At 43.6% G+C, this 27,446-nt stretch overlaps 1 protein-coding gene across 1 annotated transcript in view; it reads right to left on the bottom strand.

Annotated features, from left to right (window-relative positions):
* Nucleotides 1-27,446, bottom strand: part of LOC120857329 (serotransferrin-like) — an 83,583-nt gene that overhangs the window by 55,782 nt on the left and 355 nt on the right. Inside the window, 12 exon segments of the mRNA XM_040232772.1 lie at nt 1,712-1,856; nt 6,600-6,755; nt 8,082-8,120; nt 8,715-8,805; nt 11,135-11,286; nt 12,666-12,843; nt 13,535-13,713; nt 14,201-14,256; nt 15,034-15,181; nt 16,061-16,237; nt 16,981-17,089; nt 25,516-25,685. Coding sequence (XP_040088706.1) covers nt 1,712-1,856; nt 6,600-6,755; nt 8,082-8,120; nt 8,715-8,805; nt 11,135-11,286; nt 12,666-12,843; nt 13,535-13,713; nt 14,201-14,256; nt 15,034-15,181; nt 16,061-16,237; nt 16,981-17,089; nt 25,516-25,685 — 1,600 coding nt within the window.

The raw sequence follows: 27,446 nt of genomic DNA, 5'->3' as shown, positions 1-27,446 counted from the left end.
GGGAGAGAGAAGAAAAAGAGGTCAGAGTTACATCTGTCATTCAGAAGGGCCATCTTATAATCTGAAGTTTGTTTTTTTTTAATTTTTAACTAGATGATAATTGCTTTACAATGTTGCACTAGTTTCTGCTGTACAATGATGTGAGTCAGCTATACATATACATATATCTCCTCCCTCTTGAGCTTCCTTCCCACCCCCCATCTCACTCCTCTAGGTCATCACCAAGCACCAAGCTGAGCTCCTGTGTTATACAGCAACTCCCACTAGTTATCTATTTTTATATATGGTAGTATATATATATGTCAATAAGATTATCCCAATTCATCTCACCCTCTCCTTAACCCCCTGTGCCCACAAGTCTGTTCTCTATGTCTGCATCTCTATTCTTCTCCTCCAAATAGGTTCATTGGTACTGTTTTTCTGGATTCCATATATATGCATTAATATACAATATACAATTTTTACAATATTGTTAAAAAACAATATGTTTTACTCATTCTGACTTACTTCACTCTATATAACAGACTAGGTTCATCCACATCACTACAGATGACCCAATTCATTCCTTTTTATGGCTGAGTATTATGGACCTTAGAGATCCAGGGCTGGCCATCTGATATCAGCAACTGTGACTCCCATTTGATCACTAATCTTATATATTACTAATATAAGTAATAAAAAGAAAGCAAAACCTCTGATACACTTTGTAGTTATACAATTGCAATTCTATATATTAAATTCTAAACTCTGGCACATTTTCTCCAACAGGTCTACATCCTTTCCCAAGCATCAGTACAGATATTAGAGGAGCAGTTTTCCACCAAGGTGATTCCTTATGGACAGTCTACTTGTGAAATTGGAAACTTGTGGACTGTGAATTGTTCTTATTCTAACTCACAAGGTGGTTCTAACTAGAAAATTGAGATAATCTTTGTTTTTCTTTTGCTAGTGAGCAGTTTAGTTATGAATACCACCATCATTGTGAAGTTGATGGATTCATGAACTACCAGGGTAGCCAAGGCCCAAGTCAGACAGGATAGTTAAAAACTAATAAGGTAAAAAAAAAAAAAAAACTAATAAGGTCGTAAAGTGCACAGGTGTCTCTTTAAAAATGGTTGAAATTCCATGAAACAGAGATGTAAGCAAAGATGTAGAAATCATGGACTTTGCTTTTGTATATTTCCGTGGTCATAGGTCCCCCCAGGGGTGATTGGAAGAGTGTGCACTAGATGCTTGACACCTGAGTTTATTCAATTACGGCAGGGTTTCCTCACCTGGCACTAGTGACATTAGGGGCCAGATAATTCTTTGTTGTAGGTTGCTGCCCTGCGCATGGAGGATGTTCATAAGCCTCTCCCGACTAGCTGCCAGTTGCACCCCCTCAACCCTGCTGATAATCAAAAACGTCTCCAGACACCGCCAAATGTCCCCTGAGGGGCAAATCCCTCCCTCGCTACCCTCCGCCATTGAGAACTCCTGACCTGCACTATACCACCAGTCTTTGCTGTCTATGACAGCCAGTTCCAGAGATGGTGTCCTGGAGGGGCCTGGATGCCTCTTCACACAGGTTTCTACATATGTTTGTAAACATGCCACCCTAACATGCAGGACTAATGGGCTAGGAATGTAAGAATCTCACCTGAGCTCCTAAAAGGAACTCTTATCAGGGCGGGGATTATTATTATTTTTGCATGAGGATTTTAAGACTCACCTGAAAGCCCCTGTATAGCCATAGTATCTTTCATTGCTGTTGGGAACACACTCCTTTCCTGAACCCTTCTCTGAGCCAATGCACAGAGCACAGAGACTGGAATTTGGCTGAGATCCAGGTGCACAGCCTGCACTGAAATATTCATCTGTGCAGAAGGACAAGAGAAAGTCAGCTCTTCCTGAGTCAAAATGAGTGGACTTTATCTAACACACCACAGGTGTGTGTGGCCCAGGTTAGGTAGAATGCTTATTATGTGACCTGCCATCAACTCAAGAGTTGCCAGGTGGTAGGCTCTGAAAGCGGAGAAGGCAATGGCAACCCATTCCAGTGTTCTTGCCTGGAGAATCCCAGGGACAGCGGAGCCTGGTGGGCTGCCGTCTACGGGGTCGCACAGAGTCAGACACGACTGAAGCGACTTCGCAGCAGCGGCAGCAGCAGGCTCTAAAAGAAAACTTCACTGAGGCTGGAAATGGTAAGTAACCATTACAATTCAGGTGGAGGGGACTCCATCAGCCTCCCAATAGTGTCATTACTCACCTAAAGAGAGATGAGATGGAAATTATGTGAAAGGTGACTGAAGCAGGTGTAAAATTGAAGGTCTCACTCCCTGAGTTGTGCCATTTGTTTTCAGGTGTTTTTTTTTTTTTTTCCTCTGATATTTATTAGAAGAGCTTTTATTTACATTTATTTATAAATATTTATATATTTATTTATATTTAAGAGAAGAACTTAGAACTCCAAACCAAAGAAAATTCTGGGGAAATCTCGCTCACAGCTCAGTGGCTCTCCCATGGCTGTATAACTGCCAGGAGGCTCAGGAGAGCAGATGTGGTGCACTTGCTGGTGGGGAACAGAACTCCTGAAAGTCGCCCCAGCTACCTTCCTGGCAAACTGATGTCACAGAGCATGTTAGTGCTAAGATGTGATTGCATCTCTGAATCTGAACCTCCTCTCCAATACACACAGGACTTGCCTGGTTCTGTCTTTAGAGGCCTCTCCTTGTAAAGTTGCTACACATATTTGGAGGTGACAGGGGGAAAGTACTCAGGAAGTTAAAGTAAATAAGAACCACAAGGAAACATATCCATGGTAAACTTATGCACAGATTTTAGGAGGTAGAACTAAGGCCACACCTGAAGATATTCAGAGGACACAGAGAACAAACTGATTTCCACCCCCTTCAAACAGGCCTAAGAGCTGAATCTGCCAAGATCTTAAAGAGACCTGAGAATCCCTTACACCATATTGCCTAGAAAGCTCCGTGGCACAGCTTGTAGCCATCCACCAAATGGCCATTTCCTCTTGTTTTTCTGTAATAAAGATCAAGTTGGTTTTTTTCTCTTAATTTTTTTCTCCATTAATTTTATATTGAGATATAATTGACATGTGTGTGTGTGTTAGTTGCTCAGTCGTGTCCAACTCTTTGCAATCCCTGGACTGCAGTGTGCCAGGCACATTATATTAATTTCAGATATACAACATGATTCACTATTGTGACTATACTGTGAAATGATCACCACAATAGGTCTAGTTAATATCTATCAGCATACAGGGTTACATTTCTTTTCCTTTTGGCTAGGACTTTCAAAACTATGTTGAATAAAAGTGGTAAGAGTAGACATCCTTGTCTTGAGAATGCTTTTAGCTTTTCATTGTTGAGTATGATTTTAGCTGTACGTTTGTCATATATGGTCTTTATTATGTTGAGGTACGTTCCCTTCATGCCCACTTTCTGGAGAGTCTTTATCTTAAATAGATGATTGTTGTTGTTCATTGTTTGGTCGCTCATTTGTGTCCAAATTTTTGCAATCCCATGGACTACAGCACTCCAGGCTTCCCTGTCCTTCACCATCTCCTGGAGCTTACTCAAACTCATGTCCATTGAATCAGTGATGTCATCCAACCATCCCATTCTCTGTCGTCTCCTTTTCCTTTTGCCTTCAGTCTTTCCCAGCATCAGGGTCTTTTTTAAAGAACTGACTCTTCACATCAGGTGCCTGAAGTATTGGAAATTCAGCTTCAGCTTCAGCATCGGTCCTTCTAAGGAATATTCAGGACTGATTTCCTTTAGGATTGACTGTTTTGATTCTCCTTGCAGTCCAAGGGACTCTCAAGAGTGTTTTCCAACACCACATCTCAAAAGCATCAGTTCTTCAGTTGTTCAGCCTTCTTTATGGTTCAATTCTCATATCCATACATGACTACTGGAAAAACCATATCTTTGACTATATGAACCCTTATTGGCAAAGTATGTCTCTACTTTTTAATACATTGTTTAGGTTTGTTATAACTTTTCTTCCAAGAAGCAAGCATCTTTTGATTTTGTGGCTGTAGTCACCATCTGCAGTGATTTTACAGCCCCCCCAAATAAAGTCTTTCACTGTTTCCATTGTTTCCCCATTTATTTGCCATGAAGTGATGGGACTGGATGCCATGATCTTTGTTTTTTGAATGTTGAGCTTTATGCCAACGTTTTCACTCTCCCCTTTCACCTTCATCAAGAAGCTCTTTAGTTCCTCTTCGCTTTCTGGTATTAGGGTGGTGTCATCTGCATATCTGAGGTTATTGATATTTCTCCTGGCAATCTGGATTCCAGCTGGTGCTTCATCCAGCCTGGCATTTCCCATGTTGTACTCTGCATATAAGTTAAATAAGCAAGGTGACTATATACAGCCTTGACATACTCCTTTCCCAGTTTGGAACCAGTCCATTGTTTCATGTCTAGTTCTAACTGTTGCTTCTTGACCTGCATACAGGTTTTCCAGGAGGCAGGTCAGGTGGTCTGGTATTCCTATCTCTTTAAGAATTTTCAACAGTTTGTCATGATCCACACAGTTAAAGGCCTTAGCATAGTCAATAAAGCAGAAGTAGATGTTTTTCTGGAATTCTCCTTCTTTTTCTATGGTACAACAGATGTTGGCCATTTGATCTCTGGCTCCTCTGCCTTTTCTAAATCCAGCATGAACATATGGAAGTTCTTGGTTCATGTACTGTTGAAGCCTCACTTGGAGAATTTTGACCATTATCTTATTAGCATGTGAAATGAGTGCAATTGTGCAGTCGTTTGAACATTCTTTGGTATTGCCTTTCTTTGGGATTGGAATGAAAACTGACCTTTTCCATTCCTGTGGCCACTGCTGAGCTTTCCATATTTGCTGGCATATTGAGTGCAGTACTTTAACAGCATCACCTTTTAGGATTTGAAATAGCTCAGATGGAATTCCTTTACCTCCACTGACTTTGTTCATAGTGATGCTTCCTAAGGCCCTCTTGACTTCACACTCCAAGATGTTTGGCTTTTGGTGATAGATCACACCATTGTGGTTATTTGGGTCATGAAGATCTTTTTTGTACAGTTCTTCTGTGTGTTCTTGCCACCTCTTCTTAATATCTTCTGCTTCTGTTAGGTCCATACTGTTTCTGTCCTTTATTGTGCCCATCTTTGCATGAAATGTTCCCTTAGTGTCTCTAATTTCCTTGAAGAGATCTTTAGTCTTTCCCATTCTGTTGTTTTCCTCTATTTCTTTGCATTGCTTACTTAGGAAGGCTTTCTTATCTTTCCTTGCTATTCTTTGGAATTCTGCATTAAGTTGGGTATATCTTTCCTTTTCTTCTTTGCCTTTTGCTTCTCTTCTTTTCTCAGTTATTTGTAAGGCCTCCTCAGACAACCATTTTGCCTTTTTGCATTTATGCATAGATGATGAATTTTATCAAAAGCTTTTTCTGCATCTATTGAGATGCTCATATGATTTTTATTATTCAATTTTTTAATATGGTATATCACATTAAAATTTTTTTCTTGTGATGAGAACTTTTAACAGCTACTCTCCTGGCAACTTTCAAATATGCAGTATGGCATTAACTATAGTCACCAGGATATACATTACATCCCTATGACTTATTTTACAACCAAAGTTCATACCTTTTGACTACCTTCACTCAATTTGCCCATCCCCAACCCCTGCCTCTGGCAACCACCAATGTTCTCTCTGTGTCTGTGAGCTCAGGTTGTTTTGTTTAGATTCCACGTATAAATGAGAGCAAATGGCATTTGTCTTTCTCTGCCTGTTTTATTTCAGTTATTTCACATAGTATTCTCAAGGTCCATCCATGTTGTTGCAAGTGGCAAGATTTCTTTCCCTCTTATGGTTGAGTGATATTCTATCTATACATATAAACCACAGTTTCTTTGTTCATTCATTCGTGATGGACACAGGTTCTTCCCATATTATGTGTTGTTATGTAAATAATGCTGCCGTGAGCATGTGGGTGCATATATCTTTTTGAGCTAGTATTTTTTTTTTTCTAGTAAATACCCAGAAGTGAAATTGTTGGATCATACAGTAGTTCTATTTTTAATTTTTGAATAAAAATCTAAATAAAATATGGCATTTTCCAGCCCCTTTTACAGGTAATTGTGACTATGTACCTAAGTTAGGGGCAATAAGAAGTTAGCTGCAGTAATTGAGTTAGACCTCCTAATTGGCTCCTTTACCTCCTAACAAGCCTCCTTGTTCCTTAAGGTTGCCTGGATCATGGATGTAATGGCAACCACGGGTAACCTTGAAGATGGAGGCCTCATGCTGAGAATGGGGAAGCAGGAAGACAGAGAAGCCTGGGTTTCTAATGACAATACCAACATGGACTCCTGTCTCTGGTCTTTTTCATGAGAGATAATAGTAAGCATATGTTCGCTTAAGCCATTATGTGCAACTGAGAAGAGCCATTCTGATCCACCTCCCAGCCCTGCCATTCCTTTTATTTCCTTGAAGTCCACTGAACCAGACTGTATTATCATAGAACCAGGGCCTCTTGTACCATACTCCTCTTGCCAGTGCACCTCTTTCCACCCAACCCTGACAACAGCACACTCCCAGAGCTCACTCACCAAATTTACAGTTATTAATCTTGCTGTAGAGCAAACCCATGGGGATGTTCCAGCCAGCGGTTCTGTCTACTGCAGTGTGGCAGGACTTCTTGCCTTTCAGATTGTTCCAGTTGAGATCAGCATCTGATTTTTTAGCCACAGCCACAGCAAGATACCCTACAAGAAAGACAGCCCAAAAGGGAATATTAACACCTCTGGACCCTCCGGAATGTCTGTCTACAGTCAAACCCAGCCATCATCCTATGGAATAAAAGTATCCCAAATCATTCCTTCTCTCTTTGAAAGGGTCTTCCTAATAACTGAGGTGGAGATTAATCTGAACTTAAAAAAACAAGACAGTAAGAATACTTAATCACTGGAGCAATGGATGATGATGGACAACACTTCCCCAAATACCTGAAGCTACTGACGTAAACTAGCAACTCAACCTCCACTGTGGAATAGCAGAGGAATGGATACTGAAGGGTACATGTAACTCCAACATTCTAAACATTAACAATTTTATTAGAAAAGAGTAGTAAATGTGCAATAAACTGTCGGTTTATTATTCTGGTCAGATGTTTTACGATAAGGAGAACAAAGGTTTGCATCAAAATAAATATGCAAAGTGAAACTATCATAATCAAGTTAGCTGCAATCATTGGCAGTAAAAACATGCTGATCTTTAAAACTTGGAATAGAATATAAACTCATGATTTCAGTTCTCCAATTTAATTAATTCATGAAATTGTTTCCAATAGAAAAAATACAAATCTTTTTGCTCATGGACTAAGAATGGTTCTATTTTTGGCTAAAGAGCTTGCTTCCTAGTATGATGGGGAGAGGCTGGGATGCTGTAACTGGAAAAAGTGATGAGCACAGACTTGTACACTAATGGCTGGAAATGACCTGCAGGGGCTTGAGCATGGGACCCAGAGCCCAAATCCTTGATAAGATTTCCTGTCTTGCTCTGGCCACATCTTTCCAGATCCATCCCAAGCCAGAGTCCTGGGTAAGAGCCAGGTTGGCCTGGGTTTCTAGGCTTAGCCCTGGCTGGGAGGCTGGGCAATTTCATGTCTCTAGACACCTTCCTTTGTGAGCCTCTCCCCTCAGGCCTACGAGGCACATGTCAGCAAGGTTTCTGGGCTGGTGCTAACTCTTGTTTATAACTTTGCAGGCCTCACGCAGTGCAAAGCAGTGGTGGGAGGGTCTGTATTTTCTTGTTGGATGTCAGAGTCTAGACAACTTGTAATCTCTCTAAGCTGTTGTTCCTCGATGCGTCCTTAGAAGATGACAAGACACATCTTATAGGATTAAATGAGAATTCCCGTGTGTGTGTCGTGGCAAGTGTAATTATCTTGCCAACTATTTCCCTCCCATGGTTCTTTTGATTCTGAAAATTGGTCTCTTATCTACTTTTGATGTGAATTTAAACTTGCCTATGCTTTCCTAAAAGCAATGGGAATTTATCTTAAACTCATGAGGTTACCAATACCAACTCACCTTTTGCTGGTGTGTTCCTACAATTTTCACCCTCAGCTTCTGCAGAGGAAAAAACAAAGTCATTAAACACTCATGTATAGATTGAAAATTGTCTTCCCCATATGCAGCTCCGAATTATAAGAGCCAGGAAAACTGTCTACATATTACCAATTCCCAAAAGGTCCAGGCTCTCTGGATTATGCAAACTTATTTTAGCTCCCTGGCCTCTGGAATTTAGCCCCAGAATTTAAATTTCAAGTTTCCCACTCTATCTATCCTGTGACCAAGCTAACTGTACTTGAATCCCTGCACCAGGGCAACAGGCAAAGTGCGGACTTTGGAAGCAAGAAGATCTGCCAGGAATCCCAGCTGAGAAGCTAGCTGTCCTCTGCAGAGGGGTCCCTTTCAGCTAGAACTTCCCAGTGCAGTCTCCAACTCCCTTGTTGGAGTACAGTAGAAGGTATGGTAGAAGATTCTCATCCTTCAAGATAATGGAAGGGACTAGAGATGAGGGAGCCCAGAGCCTAGGAAGTAGGAGGTGCTCAATAAGCAAGAGCTTTATGCTCCCTGTGGCTGAATAAGCCTGTGATTTTGTCTCCTGTCTCAGGTTGTTTTCTTTAACAGAGGAAATGAACCACTGCCCCTCGCACTTACCGTAGTTCTCTGCCAGGACAGGCACCAGGCCACATTTGCCTGCTATGTAGAGGTAGCCTCCATCCAAGCTCATGGCATCAGCTTCTCCTTTCTGCAAAGACACAACACATCACAGCAGGTAAAAAGAGATCCTCTCCAGTCCCACATGCCCGTCTGGTTGTTTCCTTGAAGCAATCTTGCCAGCACAGGTTTGTGAAGAGACAGAAAGTGCTGGTAATGGACCCCCAAAGGATCAGTCAGGCAGACCTGACATAGAAAATAAAAGGTACTCCCATTTTCACCCAAACCACGATGGACTGATGATCAACTCTGGATGATTTGCTTTGTTTCTTCAGGAGCAAAGACCCACATTCAGTCCCCTTGGCCTCTCATAGGACACACTGTTCCAGATACACTCACAATACCTTTCTGACACCAAGAATTCTCATTTGTAAGACAAACAAATGGAGTCAGAGACATAGGGCTGTGTCTGTGGCATGGAGTGCCTTGCCCTGAATCTTGACGTCATTAGCTGAGTGCTATTTCAGTGCTAAAGACCTTATTTTATTTCTGATTTTATTTTAGATCTAAAGATCTTCAATAAAAGATCTTTAATGAATGAGTAAAATAAGCTCAAAGGAGTCAAATAAACTGAACTGCAGTGTTGGAGAAGACTCTTGAGAGTCCCTTGAACTGCAAGGAGATCCAACCAGTCCATCCTACAGGAAACCAGTTCTGAATATTCATTAGAAGAACTGAGGCTGAAGCTGAAATTCTGATCTTTTGGCCATCTGATGCAAAGAACTGACTCATTTGAAAAGACCCTGATGCTGGGAAAGATTGAAGGCAGGAGGAGAAGAGGATGAGATGGTTGGACTTGATTGATGGACATGAGTTTGAACAAGCTCCAAGGGTTGGTGATAGACTAGGAATTCCGCCTGGCATGCTGCAGTCCATGGGGTCTCAAAGAATTGGACACAACTGAGCGACTGAACTGAGCTGAACTGAATAGAGCTAATAAGCCCCAAATTTCAGAGATGCTTAATTCAATAAGACTGCCAAGCTTCCCATTAGGCCTAGAAATATACTTTTGAGGAATATACCCTAAAGAAACAATCAGATATGTGGGAAACTATTTGGGCAAAATGTGTAAGTAGGCAAAAACATGCATGTATGATTCATAATAGCAATGAGACAGGACCAGACTTAATACTCAATAGCAAGGAAATGGCTCAATAAATTGCAGCACACCCACACTCTGGAATAACTATCAACATTAGAACATCATGTTTTCATGGAAACAACCTAAATGTCCATCAACAGATGAATGGATGAAGAAGATGTGGTGCATATATACAGTGGAATACTATTCAGCTATAAAAAAAGAACAAAATAATGCCATTTGCAGCAACATGGATGGATCGAGACATTATCATACTACGTGAAGTCACTCAGAGAAAGACAAATACCATATGATATCACTTATATGTGGAATCTAAAATATGACACAAATGGATTTATCTACAAAACAGAGACAGACTCACAGACATAGAGGGCAGACTTGTGGTTGCCAAGGTAGAGAGGGATGGAGGAGGGATGGACTGGGAGTTTGGGATTAGCGGATGCAAACTATTATATTTATACATAGACTAGAGAAGCAGCAAGTCCCATTGTGTAGCACAGAGAACTGTATTCAGTATCCTATAATAAACCATAATGGAAAAGAAAAATAAAATTTGAATTAAAAAAAAGAGAAAAAAAGAAATGAAAGAGATAGTTCTTCATAAACTTGGTCCCCAGACAAACCACTGTAAACAGAACAGTGTATATTCTTTAAAAAATAAAATACATTTTAAAAAGTCATGTTTTCAAAAAATGATTTTTTTCTTTGGGAACATGGAAGCAAGTCATTCTCTGAAAACAAGAAAAAGGCTCCCTAGATAACCTTAGGGGAGAAAAGGGTAATAAATTTCATGTATGATATGAGCCCAGTTAACAGGATTTTCTCTGATTTATAAGGTTACAGTTACTTTTTATGTATTTTCTTATTTACATCCTTCGGTTTTTCAGCACTTCTAAAAGCAAATGTGGAATGCCCTCGTGAGCAACAAAGCTTGCACAGTAACATAACATTGTCACACTTGCCATGGCACACCGTGGGTCTCAGGCACACTCACGCTGAGGTCCGGTCTCCCTAAGTAGACCCAGCTCAGCTTGCCCTCCACAGAGTTCTGACACTAGGAGGAAACAAGCCCTCAGGAGCCCTTCAGATTCACAAGCTCAAAGGTTCTGAGGCTCCTGTGGGTCTGGGGACCCACGGTGCGGGCGAGGTTCCCGGGAGCCCCGCTTTTCGTGTACTTCCCAGGAGCGCTCGCTCAGCCCTGGGGACAGGCAGGCAGCGGCGGCAGGCGCGCCGCCCTGTGGGGGTGGGAGGGGCGCACCATGATCTTGGCGATGCAGTCCTCGGTGTTCTCTGCCGTCTCACACTCTATTACCCCGTCGCTGAACCCGCTCCACCGATCACACTTCGTCCTCTCCTGGTGACCAATTGCACACCACTTCACCTTGCACTCATCCTTTGAGGTGTCTGGGGCTAGGACATAAGCAAGAAAACCAGCGATGAGAAGAGCCTCAGATGTGGCTTGCTGATTTTGCTGCTGTCTTCAGGAAGACTCTGGGATTTTTTTTTTTAGCAATACACAAACAGATTCCATTCAAGGAATTAATCTTTTAGAAATTAAAGGCAATAACAGTCCCTTGGCTGGCTTCTTATCATTTATATTTAACTTAAAATTACTTCTTCTGAGAAGTCCACTCTCCTCCCAACTCCAAGGCACTCTATCACTTCAGGCTGGGGTTATTTTTCCCTCATTTAGAAATAGCACTTAACCATCCGAGCAGATGTTGTATATTTATTCATTGCTTACTGTCTGTTCCCTGCAGGAGAACATAAGCTTGGCCAGGGCGAGGGCCATGCCTGTCTTGTTCTCCATGGCACCCTTAATGCCAGGTTCACGGTCAGTACCATAAATGTTTGCTGAATAAACAAACACCTACCGAGCTTTCAGACCGGCTCAAGAGGCATTTCCTCAGGGAAGCTTTACCTCAATTCTTGGACCTGTTTGTCTTTGTTTTTGCACTCTTGTAGAGCCGTGATATTTTTTTTTCTGGAGTTTTGTTTTCTTTCTGCTGAGGAAATCTCTCATTTCAATTGATCATTCAGTGGAGTGACTATTCCTTCAACATTTGTCTTCCCCACTGGTCTGAAAGTTCTATGACAACAGAATCTAATACATCTTTGCCTCACCGTTATATGCCCAGCATGTTACACAGTTTATAGCTATTAATAGTAGATGGTCAATACATGTCTGTTGAATAAATGAGTGTTCAAACACATCTCTAATGACCCAAGGAGATTCAGGAGAAGGACTGACCCGTCTAAAGCTCCAGCTTCACCATGGCACATGGTTATCACAGCACTGGCTGCAGATGTGCTTATTTGTAGCAGTTTCATTCTATTTGACTTACTTTGTACCAGGCTAATTGGCTTCATGGAGTGGGTAGGGGAGCCCTGGCTTATACAAGGGAAGCAATACTGACATCAGTACAAATTTTCTTCTTTTTGGATGGGGGGCCTGCCTTGTGGCTTGTGGGATCTTAGTTCCCCGACCAGGAATCGAACTTGGGCTCTCTGTAGTGAAAGCAGAGAGTCTTAACTACTTGGTCTCCAGAGAGTTTCCAATACGAATCATTTTAAGTGTGAATTTCCTTTAATGTCCTTTGGTGATGCTCAGATCCATCTCATGATGGCCAAAGTCATTTAGCATCCATCTAACACTGGGCTGGACAGGCAGGGCAGAGGAAGGATTGTTGGGACAGGTGTTCAGTACCTGGAAAGACTCTACTCTCCAGTCCCCACCCTCACCAGATTTCCAGACTCCTAGAGCCACGTGGTCCTTTCCAAATACTTACGTTTACTTTCTCTTAGATTCTGAAGAGCAGTGACATATTCATATCCCAAGTACAGCTCGAAATCCATCTTAGAAGGAATCTTTAAAAACCCATCAGCAGAGTCCTTAAACAGCAGGTCCTTCCCATGAGGGGATTGGAAGAGCTGGAAATTGTCTGGTTTATCTTTGCCAAAATGTTCCTGTTTGTAGTAAAACACAGGTCTGAATGGCTACAGCAACAAAGGATGCTGCAAAATGGGCCCAAAGAAAGATTAAAACTGTGAAATTTTCAAGATGCCAGGAGAGAGGGCAGTCAGACCTGCTCTTTCCCACCCAGCACCTTCTCCATTCACAGCCCTTTTGGGCCATGTAACAAATACCTGATACCGTGAACTTTTTTCTATGCCTGTCTCCCTGGTTGGATGATAGCTCACTGGGTGTAAGAAACTCAACTTCAGAGGCTGTGGGGTTGCCTTGATGGACAGATGGGAGGGCTGGACAAGAGAAACTGGCTCGGTTCTGGCATTCTGCTACTCTGGGAAAGGAAGGCTGGCTGTGCGTGCAACTCCCTTTCTGTCAGGCTGAGGGACCTCGGAAAAGAGACCATTTCCTTTCCAATGGGAGAGAAAGGAAAGAGAGCAAGAAGGAGCAGCTCCATATCACTGACCCAGAATGTAAGGGTCTGGCAGAAGACAACGCAGGACTAGGCTATGTGCAACTCCAAGAGGGCTTTATTGGGTGGGTGTCTTCATGCAAGTGGATGGTGTGTGGCGTGGCCCCTGCTATGTCCTGAACACAGAATGACTTCCACAGTGGCTGAGAGGGAGTGAAGGAAATGCCCAGATCCCAGCAGGGACTGCTAAGCAGGAGGGAGGATAGGGGATCGGATACCTGGGCGTGATTGAGAAGTTCCCAGATCACATCCTCCTTGCCGCCTACAGTTCGAGCCACAACCGCATGGGAAGGGACGGTTGCCAAGTGGCACTCATGGTAGTCATCTACAGACTTCCGGGTGTTGTCCCCGCAGAGCAGCTCATAGTTTTTCCTGTCGTCTGGGTTAGGCAGGTTGTCTGGGGAGGGAAGCCCATATGAGTCGATGGCAGGTGTCCCCTCCTCTCCCTTGCAACCTCACTGAATCAAGAACTCTGTGAGCTGAGAAGCCAAGAGCAAACAGTGAAGGCCAGAAGGAAACTGACTTGCTCACGATCCCATAGCCAGTTACAGGTCGAGAAGCTTCTGATGCCCAGTGCAGGGGTGACTGCCCACATCCCATAGGAAATTTCATCTCAGCAGGCCGACTACAGGACAAGGTCAGCCAGACCTGCTCCTGATCCTTTGCTATTGCGACACTGGCCTGGTATTCAGGAAGCTGAATGATAGGATGAGGCCCAGGAGTCCAGGTGGGGACCCTATGGGCACACACCTCCTCATAGGTGAACATCCCAGCAGTGAGAAAGGAGGAGCACACTATGCTCACGTCTGACACCTGAGCATGAAGACAAAGAAAAGGAAGGTCCTCTGCTTGAAAGGTCCACAGATTCTTCTCCTATCACCTACCGAATACTGTTGAGTGCTTGACAAAGGCCACGTCCCCAGTGCCCTCCGCCAGACACCTGTGGAGAGGAGACACATTAGGGAGTTCTTGCAGGGCAGGCCCTTCTCCTCAGGCTCCAGTGTCTGACTACACCGTCCAGCCTTGGGACAAGGATAGGGCCTGGGGGAAGCCTCTGTGGAGACCCTCACAGCTGAGGAAGCACCACGGGGGAGCTGATCCCCAGGGCACCACGGAGATGTGGGGTGAGTTCACAGAACCTGGAGGGCTATCACCATGTGCCCCAAAGCATCAAAAAGGTATTGAAGATACTTCAATAGTGAAAAGTGCCTTCAAACTTCTGGTGAAGGATAAAGGCATAGTGTTTCTTGAGGGACTCTTTGCTGGCTCTAAAACTTTAGGGTATAACCAAGCGAGAAGAGGGAGCAAGAAATCAGCCACATGAGCTGCCTGTGCAGGAACAGAGAGAGGAGGTAGGAGAGAGGCCAGTGCATTGAGCAGCTGACACAGATGCCATGGAGAGCAGAGGGCCTTCACCACAGAGCACCCTGGGTGCCAGGGCAGTGCCTGTCACTGCTGGTTCTGCATAGCCCAGTGAGAAACTCTAGGGAGACAGAAAGTGTCCCAGGAGGGGACTTCCTTGTCAACGTCACATGAAGAGAGTATGCACTGGCCTGGCCTGGAGAGTCCCAGCTGTGTCACTGAGTTCCTGGAAGGGGATTAGGTACCCTGGATGCCCCTTTGCAGGCTGGGCTCTGCTACAGGTCAGGGAAGCCCCCCAACCTGAAGACACTGGACACTTAGGAGCCGGGATGGAGAAGCAGCCAGTCTCACTCACTTAAAGGCCCCTGCGTAGCCGAAGTATGGTTCGTGGTTGGAGCAGGCACACTTGTCTGTCCCTTTCCCCGCACACAGTTGACACAGTTTGGGAAATGATGACTGATCTGCACAGGGGACACAGCTGGCAGAGAAGAAGTTGGCCGCAGCTGCTCAACACAGAGACACAGAAATACAGGGCATGAGCCAGCCTGGCCGGAGGCAACTACAGCTCCCAGTCCAGGCTCACAAGAGAGATCCAAACAAAACCAGCACCCGCACAGTTACAGCTTGCCTTTATGAATGTGTGTTTGCACTCAGTCATGTTCAACTCTTTACAATCCCATGGACTGTAACCCACCAGGCTCCTCTCTTCATGGGATTTCCCAGGCAAGAGTAGTGGAATGGGTTGCCATGTCCTCCAGGGGATCTTCCCGACCCGCGGATTCAACCCATGTCTCTTGAGTCTCCTGCATTAGCAGGCAGGTTCTTTACCACTAGGGCCACCTGAGAAGCCTCTCTTCAAGACTAAAGGTTTTCAAAACGGGACACATTTAACCCTTTCCCTCCTACTTCCTCCCCAAGAACCAGACTGGCATAGGCCTATGTGTCCCATTGAACTTGGCCTCCAAGACCAGATGGAGGACCCACTCAGAGAGGTGTAGGCCAAGTTCATAGTCAGCAGATGGCCATTAGGAATGCTCCAGAAGAATGGGGAAATCATCAGCCATGACATGAAAGCACCCCAGGGAAGTAGACAGAAGGGCCCAGGAGCCTTGGCCCTGAATGAAGCCCTCTGTTCCCTTCCACCAGTTCCACAGGACAGCCTCTGGTGGGATATCAGGGGCTTTGAGGTAAAAAGGACTCTTGACAGTCCCCATTAGCTGCTAATGCAGCAGATTTGCCCGTTTAAAGCAGGTTGATCTCCCACCTCCACTCCCAGAGCCATCACACGTCATCACCTGACCATGTCTGAGTGGTGCCAGTGCCGCCCGTGTGGGCATCTGAAGAGATTCCTGCTGAGGGCGCTCACCCTCCTGCCCACTTACCTCTCTGAATGGATTCCTGTGGATCAGGCAATTCCTTATAAAGTCTGCCCATGGGGATGTTCCACCCAGCGGACCTGCCGAGGCCTGTGTGGCAGGACTTCTTGCCTTTGAGCTCATTCAGCTTGAAGTCAGTGCCCTTCTTCACCACCGCCACAGCATAATAGTGAGTCTGCGGGTCTGCGAAGGGACAGAAAGTGGATGAAAGACGCTCAAACCGCCCACCAGAGAAGCATTGTTCATTACTACTGGGCGCCTGAGCAGGAAAGGGGTACCCAGAGGTAACATTTATGATAGACTGGGTCCTAAAGAGGACCGGAAAAAGCCTTCCTAGGCTTACAGGGGAAAGGACGGATCACGGAAGAGACGTTTGTAATAATCCTCCAGGCACACCCAGGAGCGAGGAAGCTATGTGTACACTGCGCCCCAATGCTCTTGCCTACCCTGGCCTTGCAGGGAGTGTCTGCCTGTACCCTGGGAACTGGAACCGTGGCAACAGAGGCCACATTCCTAACTTTCTCTAAGTATTTTTGCTCCTCACACAGACCCAGGAACAGTTGAGTTGCTCTCAGATGAGATTCAAGGCTGTGGGGGCTCCAGGTACATGCTCCTGTGCGGTCTCTCCCCTGCAGGTGGTTCTTGGGGAACTCTTTATTCTAAACCCCAGTGGTTCAGTTCATCGCACACAGCCTGCCTAGGAGGTTAGTGTCATGGGCACCGGTCCTCAACCAGCCCAAAGCTCCCAGAGACCTTGAGTTGTATCTGTGGTGGTTGACAGGGCCCCTCATTCCCCACTCACTCCCCAATGGGGAAAGCTCATAAGTAGCTAATCTCTATTACCTGCCTGAATGAGACAAGACCCAGTATCTACCAGGAGAGAACAAGGGCTACAGATTACTTTCTGGGTCCGAGGGAGAGCTTACTATCTTTTGTCCCATGGAACTCTGCCACTACAGGCTTTAGGTTGTTGGGCTTCAGGCCTGCCTCATACACCAAACCTCCATCCAACGTCACAGCGTCTGCTTCGTTATTCTGAAAGAGAACAAATCAGAGTTCAGTGAAGCCCTTACTTCCAAAAAAGGCCCACCTATACTTGGGTGTGTGGAAGTGACTGGTAGTGCTTCTCAGATCTGAGGCCAGACGAACCCTCAGCTTGCCCAGACCTCGTGTAACACCACGGGCTTCAGTTAACTCAGCTTCCCTGGTGAGGGGTTTTGGCCGCCATTTTCCTTATTCCTGCAGAGATGGAATGAATCATTTTTCTCTTTTCCCTGGTAAGGAGTCTAGCTACTGGCCCAGAAAACTATTGTGATTTGCAAAGTTGACCTAACTTACAGAGGCTTTGCCAGCCGGCCTCTTGGGGGAAAGCTCCAACACCAGACTGGGTGCACAGTCCGTTCACTACAGGCTCTAAAGGAGCTGCAGTCAAGGACTGCCGTCTCTCTGCCTAGCCATGCTTTTACACATATTTATATTTCAAGTTCAGGTCCAACCTCTTTATCCTGGGCCTTCTGCTGAGATCGTCCTCAGATGTCTCTGTGGAGAACTCTCAGTGGGGAGGAGGAGACTTGAAGACATCCTTCTCCACTGCAATTCAGTACTCAGTGCATTTCCTTCCTGTCCTGGGTCCATATAACCACAGGAATCTTTTGTTTAGGAACTGGAGCTTTCTCTGGCTTTAACTTCATGCTTATACTCTAAACTGACTGTTTAATGCTCATTATGAGCATTAATGAGTGTTTAGTTCCATTATGGCTGACTGTTCATTTAATCAACTACTCAGACATCATTGTCCAACTCAGCTCCATCTTACACATTAAAAAATAGAGGCAGAGAAAGTTTAAATCACCTCCCCAGACCACATAACTAGTAAGTCATATAGCTGGGATTTGAATCCATGCAGTGTGGGTTTATTTCTTCCATTACACTGTTACTTTCTGGGTTTTGTTTTTAGTTTTTGCTTTTACTAATTCTCTTCTTTAAACCAACATTCCATTTGAAGTATAATAAATACCTTCCCACTAGGTCTAGAATTTATTTTCTCTCGAAATGAGATGCACCATCTTTATATAGACACTTCGTAACATATTTTTTATTGCTTTTCTTCTTGCTTCAAACATCTTTAATCAAAATGACTTTTCTTGAATCCCTTGCTAGTACTCCATAAATAAATAGTTCTTATGAATTAAATTACAAAGGAGAAACTATAACTCCACAATCTGCATCATGTTATAGGTAAATAACAAGAAAATAGTATTTACAAATGAAATATAATAATAACATAAGCCAAAATATATATTTGTCTAGCTGAAACTTTTCTTTCAATGGTTGGAGTTCTTTTTGTTGTTTTATTGTAATGAAATAATGTAACATAAAGTTTATCATTTAGCCATTTTTACGTGTACATTTCAGTGCCACGTGTGGCAACTAAACATGCCCGTATGGCAACATGCATGTTGGTGAAAGACTCTTTTATTCCACAACTAGACTCCTTATATGAAGCAATCTTTATGGCTTTCTTGGTATCCCAAAGGTAGGTGAAACCTCCAGAGACTTTCCTCACCCACCCCACCCACCACAGAATAAAAATAAATGAGTAAGAAACAGAGCTTTTCTTAAAGCAGTGAGGTTGGGGTTTTCTTGGCCCAGACACCAGTATCTTGGGCAGGAATCACTGGGGCCTCAGGGGCTCAGAAATCAAGAAGCCAAGGTCTAACTCATGTGGCCCTAACTCCACGAGGGCCACAGGGATTCTGAAGGGGACATGAACCCCCAGGAAGGTGGAGGATTAAAATCAAGCCTGACTTCCCAAGTGCAGATAACCAAACGCAGAAGAAGGGAAGCCACGATGCATGGGCACCGACAGGGGCAGCAGACTTAGGCCCGCAAGGACTGCGGAGTTTGGAATGGCCAGAAGCAATGGAGAAGAGCTATATATGGGCTTTATGCACAAAGTGAAGGCCATAATCACAGAGATAAGCATAGAAAAGGAGATTACGAGGAATAAAAAGAAAAATTAACTCGTACTTCTAGAAGCAAAAAGTGTAATCATTGAAATTTGGAAAGTGAATGAATAGGCAACAAGTTGAGAAACGCTGGACTGGAAGAAACACAAGCTGGAATCAAGATTGCTGGGAGAAATATCAATAACCTCAGATACACAGATGACACCACCCTTATGGCAGAAAGTGAAGAGGAGCTAAAAAGCCTCTTGATGAAAGTGAAAGAGGAGAGCGAAAAAGTTGGCTTAAAGCTCAACATTCAGAAAACAAAGATCATGGCATCTGGTCCCATCACTTCATGGGAAATAGATGGGGAAACAGTGGAAACAGTGTCAGACTTTATTTTGGGGGGCTCCAAAATCACTGCAGATGGTGACTAAAGCCATGAAATTAAAAGACGCTTACTCCTTGGAAGAAAAGTTATGACCAACCTAGATAGTATATTCAAAAGCAGAGACATTACTTTGCTGACTAAGGTCCATCTAGTCAAGGCTACAGTTTTTCCAGTGGTTATGTATGGATGTGAGAGTTGGACTGTGAAGAAGGCTGAGCACCGAAGAATTGATGTGTTTGAACTGTGGTGTTGGAGAAGACTCTTGAGAGTCCCTTGGACTGCAAGGAGATCCAACCAGTCCTTTCTGAAGGAGATCAACCCTTGGATTTCTTTGGAAGGAATGATGCTGAAGCTGAAACTCCAGTACTTTGGCCACTTCATGAGAAGAGTTGACTCACTGGAAAAGACTCTGATGCTGGGAGGGATTGGGGGCAGGAGGAGAAGGGGACGACCGAGGATGAGATGGCTGGATGGCATCATGGACTCGATGGACATGAGTCTGAGTGAACTCCGGGAGATGGTGATGGACAGGGAGGCCTGGCATGCTGCGATTCATGGGGTTGCAAAGAGTTGGACACGACTGAGCGACTGAACTGAAATGAACTGATAAGACAGATTAAAACTGAGAATTAGGGAACTGAAAGTTATATCTGAATAATTCATCCTGGATGAATTTGATGCTCATTTGTACCAAAAAGAGGTGCAGAGACAGAAGCTATCAAAGAGGGATTAAAAGATATGGAAGCTAGATTAAAGAAAGCCTGACATGTGTCTTCTTGGAATCTTAGAGTTAAAAAAAGAAAGAAACAGAAGGAAGGCAGTACTTTTTCCAGACCTCCTGAAAAGCATGATTCCACAGATCCGACATACTCTAAGCAAGGTAAGCACCAAGATTCCCACAACTGGAAACATCATGGTGAATCTAGGGAACATCATCAACCAAGGGCACGAGAAGTTATCCAGTGAGATGACTAAAGGACAAACAGGATGATACCAGACTTCTCAGTGACTACAGTGGAAGTCAGGAAACAGTGGAAATATTTTTAAGTAGTGTAAAAGCATCAAACTAAAACTATACATTCAGCAAAATTACCATTCAAGAATAAAGGGGAGACCAGAATTTGCAGAGAAAACAAGCAAGCAACGGACAGAGTTTAATACAAGAAATTGACTCTAAAGTATCCCCAAAAGAACACATTTCAAAAGCAAACATCCCAGAAGGATGGTTGGAAATATAAGAAGGAATACTAGCAAGTTCCCTGATGGTCTGGTGGTTAGGATTTGGTCCTTTCACCGCCATGGCCTGAGCTCCATCTCTGGTTTTGTAGTTGTTTTCATTGCTGAATCATGTTCGACTCTTTTCGACCCCATGAACTGTAGCCTGCCAGGCTCCTCTGTACATGGAATTTTCCAGGAAAGAATACTGGAATGGATTTCTATTTCCTTCTCCAGGGGATCTTCCCCACTCAGAGAACAAACTCGCATCTCCTAAATTGGTAGGCAGATTTTTTACCACTGAGCCACCAGGGAAGCCCCAATCCCTGGTTGGGGAACTGAGATCGCACAAGTCATACACCATGGCCAAAATTTTTTTAAAAGCTTAAAAAAAAAAAAGAATAAGAAGAAATGGTAAATTGATTAAATGGCAAAAATGCAGATAAATCCAAATTTCTCTCTCTGTGTGTTTTCCTCCCTCTATCTGAACTTTTGGGCACATACACAAACTTACACTGATGATACTGTGAAAGTGTTGCACTCAATATGCCAGCAAATTTGGAAAATTCAGCAGTGGCCACAGGACTGGAAAAGGTCAGCTTTCACTCCAGTCCCAAAGAAAGGCAATGCCAAAGAATGTTCAAACTACTGCACAATTGCACTCATCTCACATGCTAGTAAACTAATGCTCAAAATTCACCAAGCCAGGCTTCAACGGTACGTGAACTGTGAACCTCCAAATGTTCAAGCTGGATTTAGAAAAGGAAGAGGAACCAGAGATCAAGTTGTCAACATCTGTTGGATCATCAAAAAAGCAAGAGAGTTCCAGAAAAACTTCTATTTCTGGTTTATTGACTATGCCAAAGCCTTTGTGTGTGGATCACAACAAACTGTGGAAAATTCTGAAAGAGGTGGGAATACCTGACCACCCGATCTGCCTCTTGAGAAACCTGTATGCAGGTCAGGAAGCAACAGTTAGAACTGGACATGGAACAACAGACTGGTTCCAAATCAGGAAAGGAGTATGTCAAGGCTGTATATTGTCATCCTGATTATTTAACTTATATGCAGAGTACATCATGAGAAACGCTGGGCTGGAAGAAGCACAAGCTGGAATCAAGATTGCCAGCAGAAATATCAATAACCTCAGATATGCAGATGGCACCACCTTTATGGCAGAAAGTGAAGAGGAACTAAAAAGCCTCTTGATGAAAGTGAAAGAAGAGAGTGAAAAAGTTGGCTTAAAGCTCAACATTCAGAAAACGAAGATCATGGCATCCAGTCCATCACTCCATGGCAAATAGATGGGGAAACAGTGGAAATAGTGGCAGACTTTATATTTTGGGGCTTCCAAATCACTGCAGATGGTGAGTGCAGCCATGAAATTAAAAGACGCTTACTCCTTGGAAGGAAAGTTATGATCAACATAGACAGCATGTTAAAAAGTAGAGACATTACTTTGCTAACAAAGGTCTGTCTAGTCAAGGCTATGGTTTTTCTAGTGGTCATGTATGGATGTGAGAGTTGGACTATAAAGAAAACCGAGCACTGAGGAATTGATGCTTTTGAACTGTGGTGTTGGAGAAGACTCTTGAGAGTCCCTTGGACTGCAAGGAGATCCAACCAGTCCATCCTAAAGATCAGTCCTGCATGTTCACTGGGAGGACTGATGTTGAAGCTGAAACTCCAATAATTTCGCCACCTGATGTGAAGAACTGACTCCTTGGAAAACACCCTGATGCTGGGAAAGATTGAAGGCGAGAAGAGAAGGGGATGACAGAGGGTGAGATGGCTGGATGGCATCACCGACTCAATGGACATGCATTTGGGTAAACTCCGGGAGTTGATGATGGACAGAGAGGCCTGGCATGCTGCACTCCATGGGGTCAGAAAGAGTCAGACATGACTGAGTGATGAATGGAACTGAACAAACTTACACATGCATACACACACATACTTAGTTATATAATATGTATGTATACTGTCAAGAAATACATGAAGTATCTACATTCCAGGGTTAGTTAAGAAAAGACAGACATAAAATATCAATATAGTCCAGAGTTCTCTTTCTGTTTCAGAAAGAGTTGGGGGGGTTAAGATTATTTTACTGTTAACACTTTGTTAAGCTAAAATTATACAGTAAAAATTTAAGGGAAGTCATTAAAGAATATCAACAAATTGTTTAAATTTACTTCCAACGGGGGAAAGATGGAATAAAGGGAACACAATCCAAATGAACACACACATGTGCAAACTCAATTTTTAAAAATAAGAAATCTGGGGGAAAGGAGGACTATGAGAAATCAAGAAGTAATATGGCAGAAATAAGTACAAATTTATCATGAATGAAAGCAATAATTTATTAATGGTTTAAATTTACCGCAGAAAATAAATGAGATTACCAGATTTAATTAATAAACAAAATCCCCAGCAACATACCATTTTCATAAGACAGACCTGAAGGATAATCACACAGGAAGTTGAAAATAAAGGAATGGAAAGAGACACAGAAGGACAATCCTAGTTAGAAGAAAGTTAATGTAGTATGTTAATATCAGAGAAATAAACTTTAGTTGAAAAGCACTGCCAGAGACAGTGATTAATTTGTAATGATAAAATATCAAAGTCACCAAGAATTATATGAATTATTCTTTCATATTCAGCTGGTGACAGTGGAGATTTGAATAACCACACTGCATTTGCTTAAAAACCCAAATACATTTGGCAGTGTTTTTTTTTTACAATAATAGGAGTATGTTTAATTAGATTTACATATTTATACATTCTGATATCATATAAAATGGAATATCATGCAGCTTTTAAAATAACATTTTAACAGAACTTTTTTATTTATTTATTTATTTTTAAATTTTATGTTCGATACAGGATACAGGATGCTTGGGGCTGGTGCATGGGGATGATCCAGAGAGATGATATGGGGTGGGAGGTGGGAGGGGGATTCAGGATTGGGAGCTTGTATACACCCATGGTGGATTCATGTCAATGTATGGCAAAACCAATACAGTATTGTAAAGTAAAATAAAGTAAAAATAAAATTGGCAGTATTTTTGAAGTCAAATACTCACACATCCCATGGCACAGAAAATCTGTTTGTACATATATATTACAGAGAAACTAGTAATACTTGTGTACCAGGAGATTTGTATAAAAATATTCCTCAAACCCTGATTAGAATAACAGAAAACTGGAAACAATTCAAATGCCTAATGACCAGAAAAGAAAAAATAAATTGTGGTATAGTAACACAATGGACTTTTGCAGAGCTTTGAAAATGAATGAACAATAGCTGTATTCAACAACATGGGTAAAATCCTAGTATAACGTTGAGGAGGAAAAAGCAAGTATGAGAAGACAACACATAGTAATGACATGTTTATAAAATATTTTAGGAAGAAATACTATGCAATCATCCATATATACCTATGAAAGTGAAATTGAAGTCGCTCAGTCGTGTCCAACTCTTTGCGACCCCGTGGACTATAGCCTACCAGGCTCCTCCGTCCATGGGATTCTCCAGGCAAGAGTACTGGAGTGGGTTGCCATTTCCTTCTCCAGGGGATCTTCCCAACCCAGGGACTGAACCCGGGTCTCCCACATTGGAGGCAGACACTTTAACCTCTGAGCCACCAGGGAAGCCCAATATATACCTATACAAGTCTTCAAATAAAAAGCAAGAAAGTTTTGGGATTCTGTTTGCTCTGGATAGGGAAACACATGGACAGTTCTAAGCAGGGTCAGAGGGTGCCCCAAGTGATGAAGTTCCTGTAGAATCCATGCTGCCACACAGTAGCCCTAGAACTCAGCTACTGGCAGTGGTGAAGTTTTCAGAACCTCTGGTAGGTTTGTGGATAGTATTGTTTCATATTATTAATGTATTTTAACACAAAGAGGGGTATGCCAAATCTGAAAGTGAGTCATAAATCAAGAGTTATAATTAACTCTGGATGGTAACTGAGGTTCAGTACACACACACACACTGGACCAGTTATTCATACCAAAGCACTGATTTCTTCAGTTAATCATGCTCCATCTGACTGAGTCTACGTCTGCCCCTCACTCCTTCCAGTCTCCTGCTTACTCTGCTCCAGTCACCCTAGCTTCCCTGCAGAAAATCAAACAAGCCCAGCTCTCCCCTGTATCAGGCCCTTTGCACATGCTATGGTTCACGACCAGACATACTCAACCTGTAGCTTTTGGCAGGCTTACCGATACGTATCCCTGGGGTCTCAGAATCACTGCTCCCTTTCAGGGAGATTATCATTGACACCCAGACCAGAGCAAGTTTCCTCTGGAAGTTCTGTTTCTTTTCCTCCATTGTACATCACACAATTTGAAATTTCATGTCTATTTGTTTGCATGTTTTTCTTCTCTCCTGACTGGACTATAGGCTACTCAAGAATCAGGACCATGTGTGCTTAAAGTCACTGCTGCAGCCCCATTGCCCAGCACAAGGTCTGACCCATGTTCAGACGAGCAGGAACAATGTTGAACAAGTATTTTGGAAAACCTAGAACAAAAGGATCAGCTATCATCTCCAATCATGACAATGTATTCCTCTTCCTTGTGCGTATCATTCATCTACTTCTTGTGATGCATCAAGAACCCCCAAAATAGTGTTACATGGTCATTTTGATAGCATGCATTTCTTCTCTGAGTTCAGAGAACTTAGTGGGTCAAAAATAGTCCTCTTTTAGAGTATGTTATATGTTGCATTAAGCCATTAAAGATGACTGCTTCTATTTTCAGGTCTAAAATGATTTTACTAGCACTAGGGGCTGACTGTTCCACACATCAGTCTCCTACCTGTGAGTACAGAATCACTTCAAATGACAGGGAAGAGAAAGTATGGATTTTCTTCCACTCTCTTTTAGGTGGCAGTGACTTACCGAAATAGCCTTGATGCAATCCATGTGTGAGGTTTTCTTCACACAGGAGACAGAAGGACCATTCTCAAAGATACGAAGCATATTTTCACGAAAACTGGCACACTTATTGGCCTCATGAGTTGAAATGGTGCACCATCTCACAGTTCTCTCGGGGTCCGCCAGACACAGCCCTAGGGGAGAGAGGCCACAAGTCCCTGTGTCAGTGGGAAGGACAGAAGCAGCCTCTGGAGGGTCATGGAGGCCACTTCCTCTCCATTCTCTGCTGTTCACCCCACTCCTGTCCATGAACAACAAGGGCAGAGTTTCCACTGCTTTCTGAGTCTGGGGACAGGTATTCAAATGGCCTCTTAGTTTCCCACAGACCAGCATGTGCTCATCAGAGGGACGCTGGCTTGATTGTTAGCTCTCAATTGGCGACAACAACCTGTTCCTCTGTGTTCTCTGAGCCTCCTTCGTTCACCTCATGACGTGTGGCCTGCCACGGAATACAAACTTCCACATCCATGGGGGATTTTTAGTTATATCAAGCTGTAACTTCCACATCCATGGGGGATTTTTAGTTACATCAAGCTGTTGGTTCAATGCTATAACTCTGGGAAGCCAGCAGGGTAGGAATTACATTTTCTCCTAATTAGTATCTTTCAGAGAGTGATGCTTTACCCAAGGTTACCTAGCCTCTTAATAGCTGAGTGGTCTAGAAATCAGGTCTCCAGACTTTGGTCTCTGCCCAGGTGACAAAAAAAGATAACATTCTGAGTTATTTTCCATCTGCTTGGCCAGAAGAAAGGGGTAAATGATTGATGAGATGCTCATCTATCATCCTCTGTTCTAGAAAAAACTAGAAACTCCACATAGTCAATGTTTCTCTGTTTCCAATGACCCCTCCTTCAATTTCCACAAGCAAGCCTTTGGACTGTCATTAGGAGAAGCTAAAGCCAGCCTTGTCTGTGAAAATCAACCCCAATGGTTGCAGATGTGTTGTCCCCATGATATGAGCATTTGGCACTCTCCCCAAAGCCCTCTGTCATCTCCACTCTTTGGACTAACAGCACAGGGCTGACTCAAAGCTGATAAATATCTATGATGCACAAAGCAGGAGATGGGGAGGGAATGGTTCTCCAGGAGAGAAAAAGAGGGGACAACAGGAAATTTACTCCTCCAATCACCCTTAACCCCATCTCCACCTGTGGGGTATCGAACCAGGCAACAAGGGGTCAGTGGCAGACTTCCCCAAAACCACTCCTCCAGACCCTCACCAAACCACCCCTCCTGAGGCCCCAAAGACAGACGTTTGTCCTCAGTCATGCATTTACCTTCCACAGCCTTGTGAGATCCTCTGAGGTTGGGAGGGGGAAGGGTAAAGGTAAGTAAGGTGGGTGGAGTCTCAAGGGCCAACTTTTTCAAGAGAATCAAGTAACTTAACACAGAAGGCTCCAAAGGTAAGATAAAAGCACCACGAGTGGCTAGCAGAAGTTAGAGGACAAAGGGGGCCCAACAGCGACAGGCAGATCTGTGCAGCAAGGTGCCCTCCACCAGTGCCTGGATCTGTGGCCTTACTTACTTCCATGGGACCTTCCCAGGCCAGGCGGCACCACCCTTCAAAGCTTGGCTTCAAATCCCATGCTCAGAACCCTTCAACAGACCTGTCTCATTAGTGCGGCACGGTCAGCACCAAGGGCACTCATGGGACATCGGACTGTCAGTGGAGGTGGGACCAGCTGTGGGAAGGCCTTGATGGCCATCCTAAGCAGTTTGGACTTATTTGAGGCCGCAACAAAGGGATTTGATAAACCGGCACGGGAGCGCTCTAATTTCCTGTATTCCGCTACCACAAGATTTACTGGATACGAGGGGAAACCAAGGAGAGAGTGAAAATGTGGCAGAGGCATCAGCAGGACCAGAAGGGGCGCGCAGGCGCAGAGCTGTCCCCG

The sequence above is a fragment of the Oryx dammah genome, unplaced genomic scaffold (assembly GCF_014754425.2).
Source record: "Oryx dammah isolate SB20612 unplaced genomic scaffold, SCBI_Odam_1.1 HiC_scaffold_2, whole genome shotgun sequence".
Classification (NCBI taxonomy): domain Eukaryota; kingdom Metazoa; phylum Chordata; class Mammalia; order Artiodactyla; family Bovidae; genus Oryx; species Oryx dammah.
This window is presented reverse-complemented; position numbering and strand designations above follow the sequence as displayed.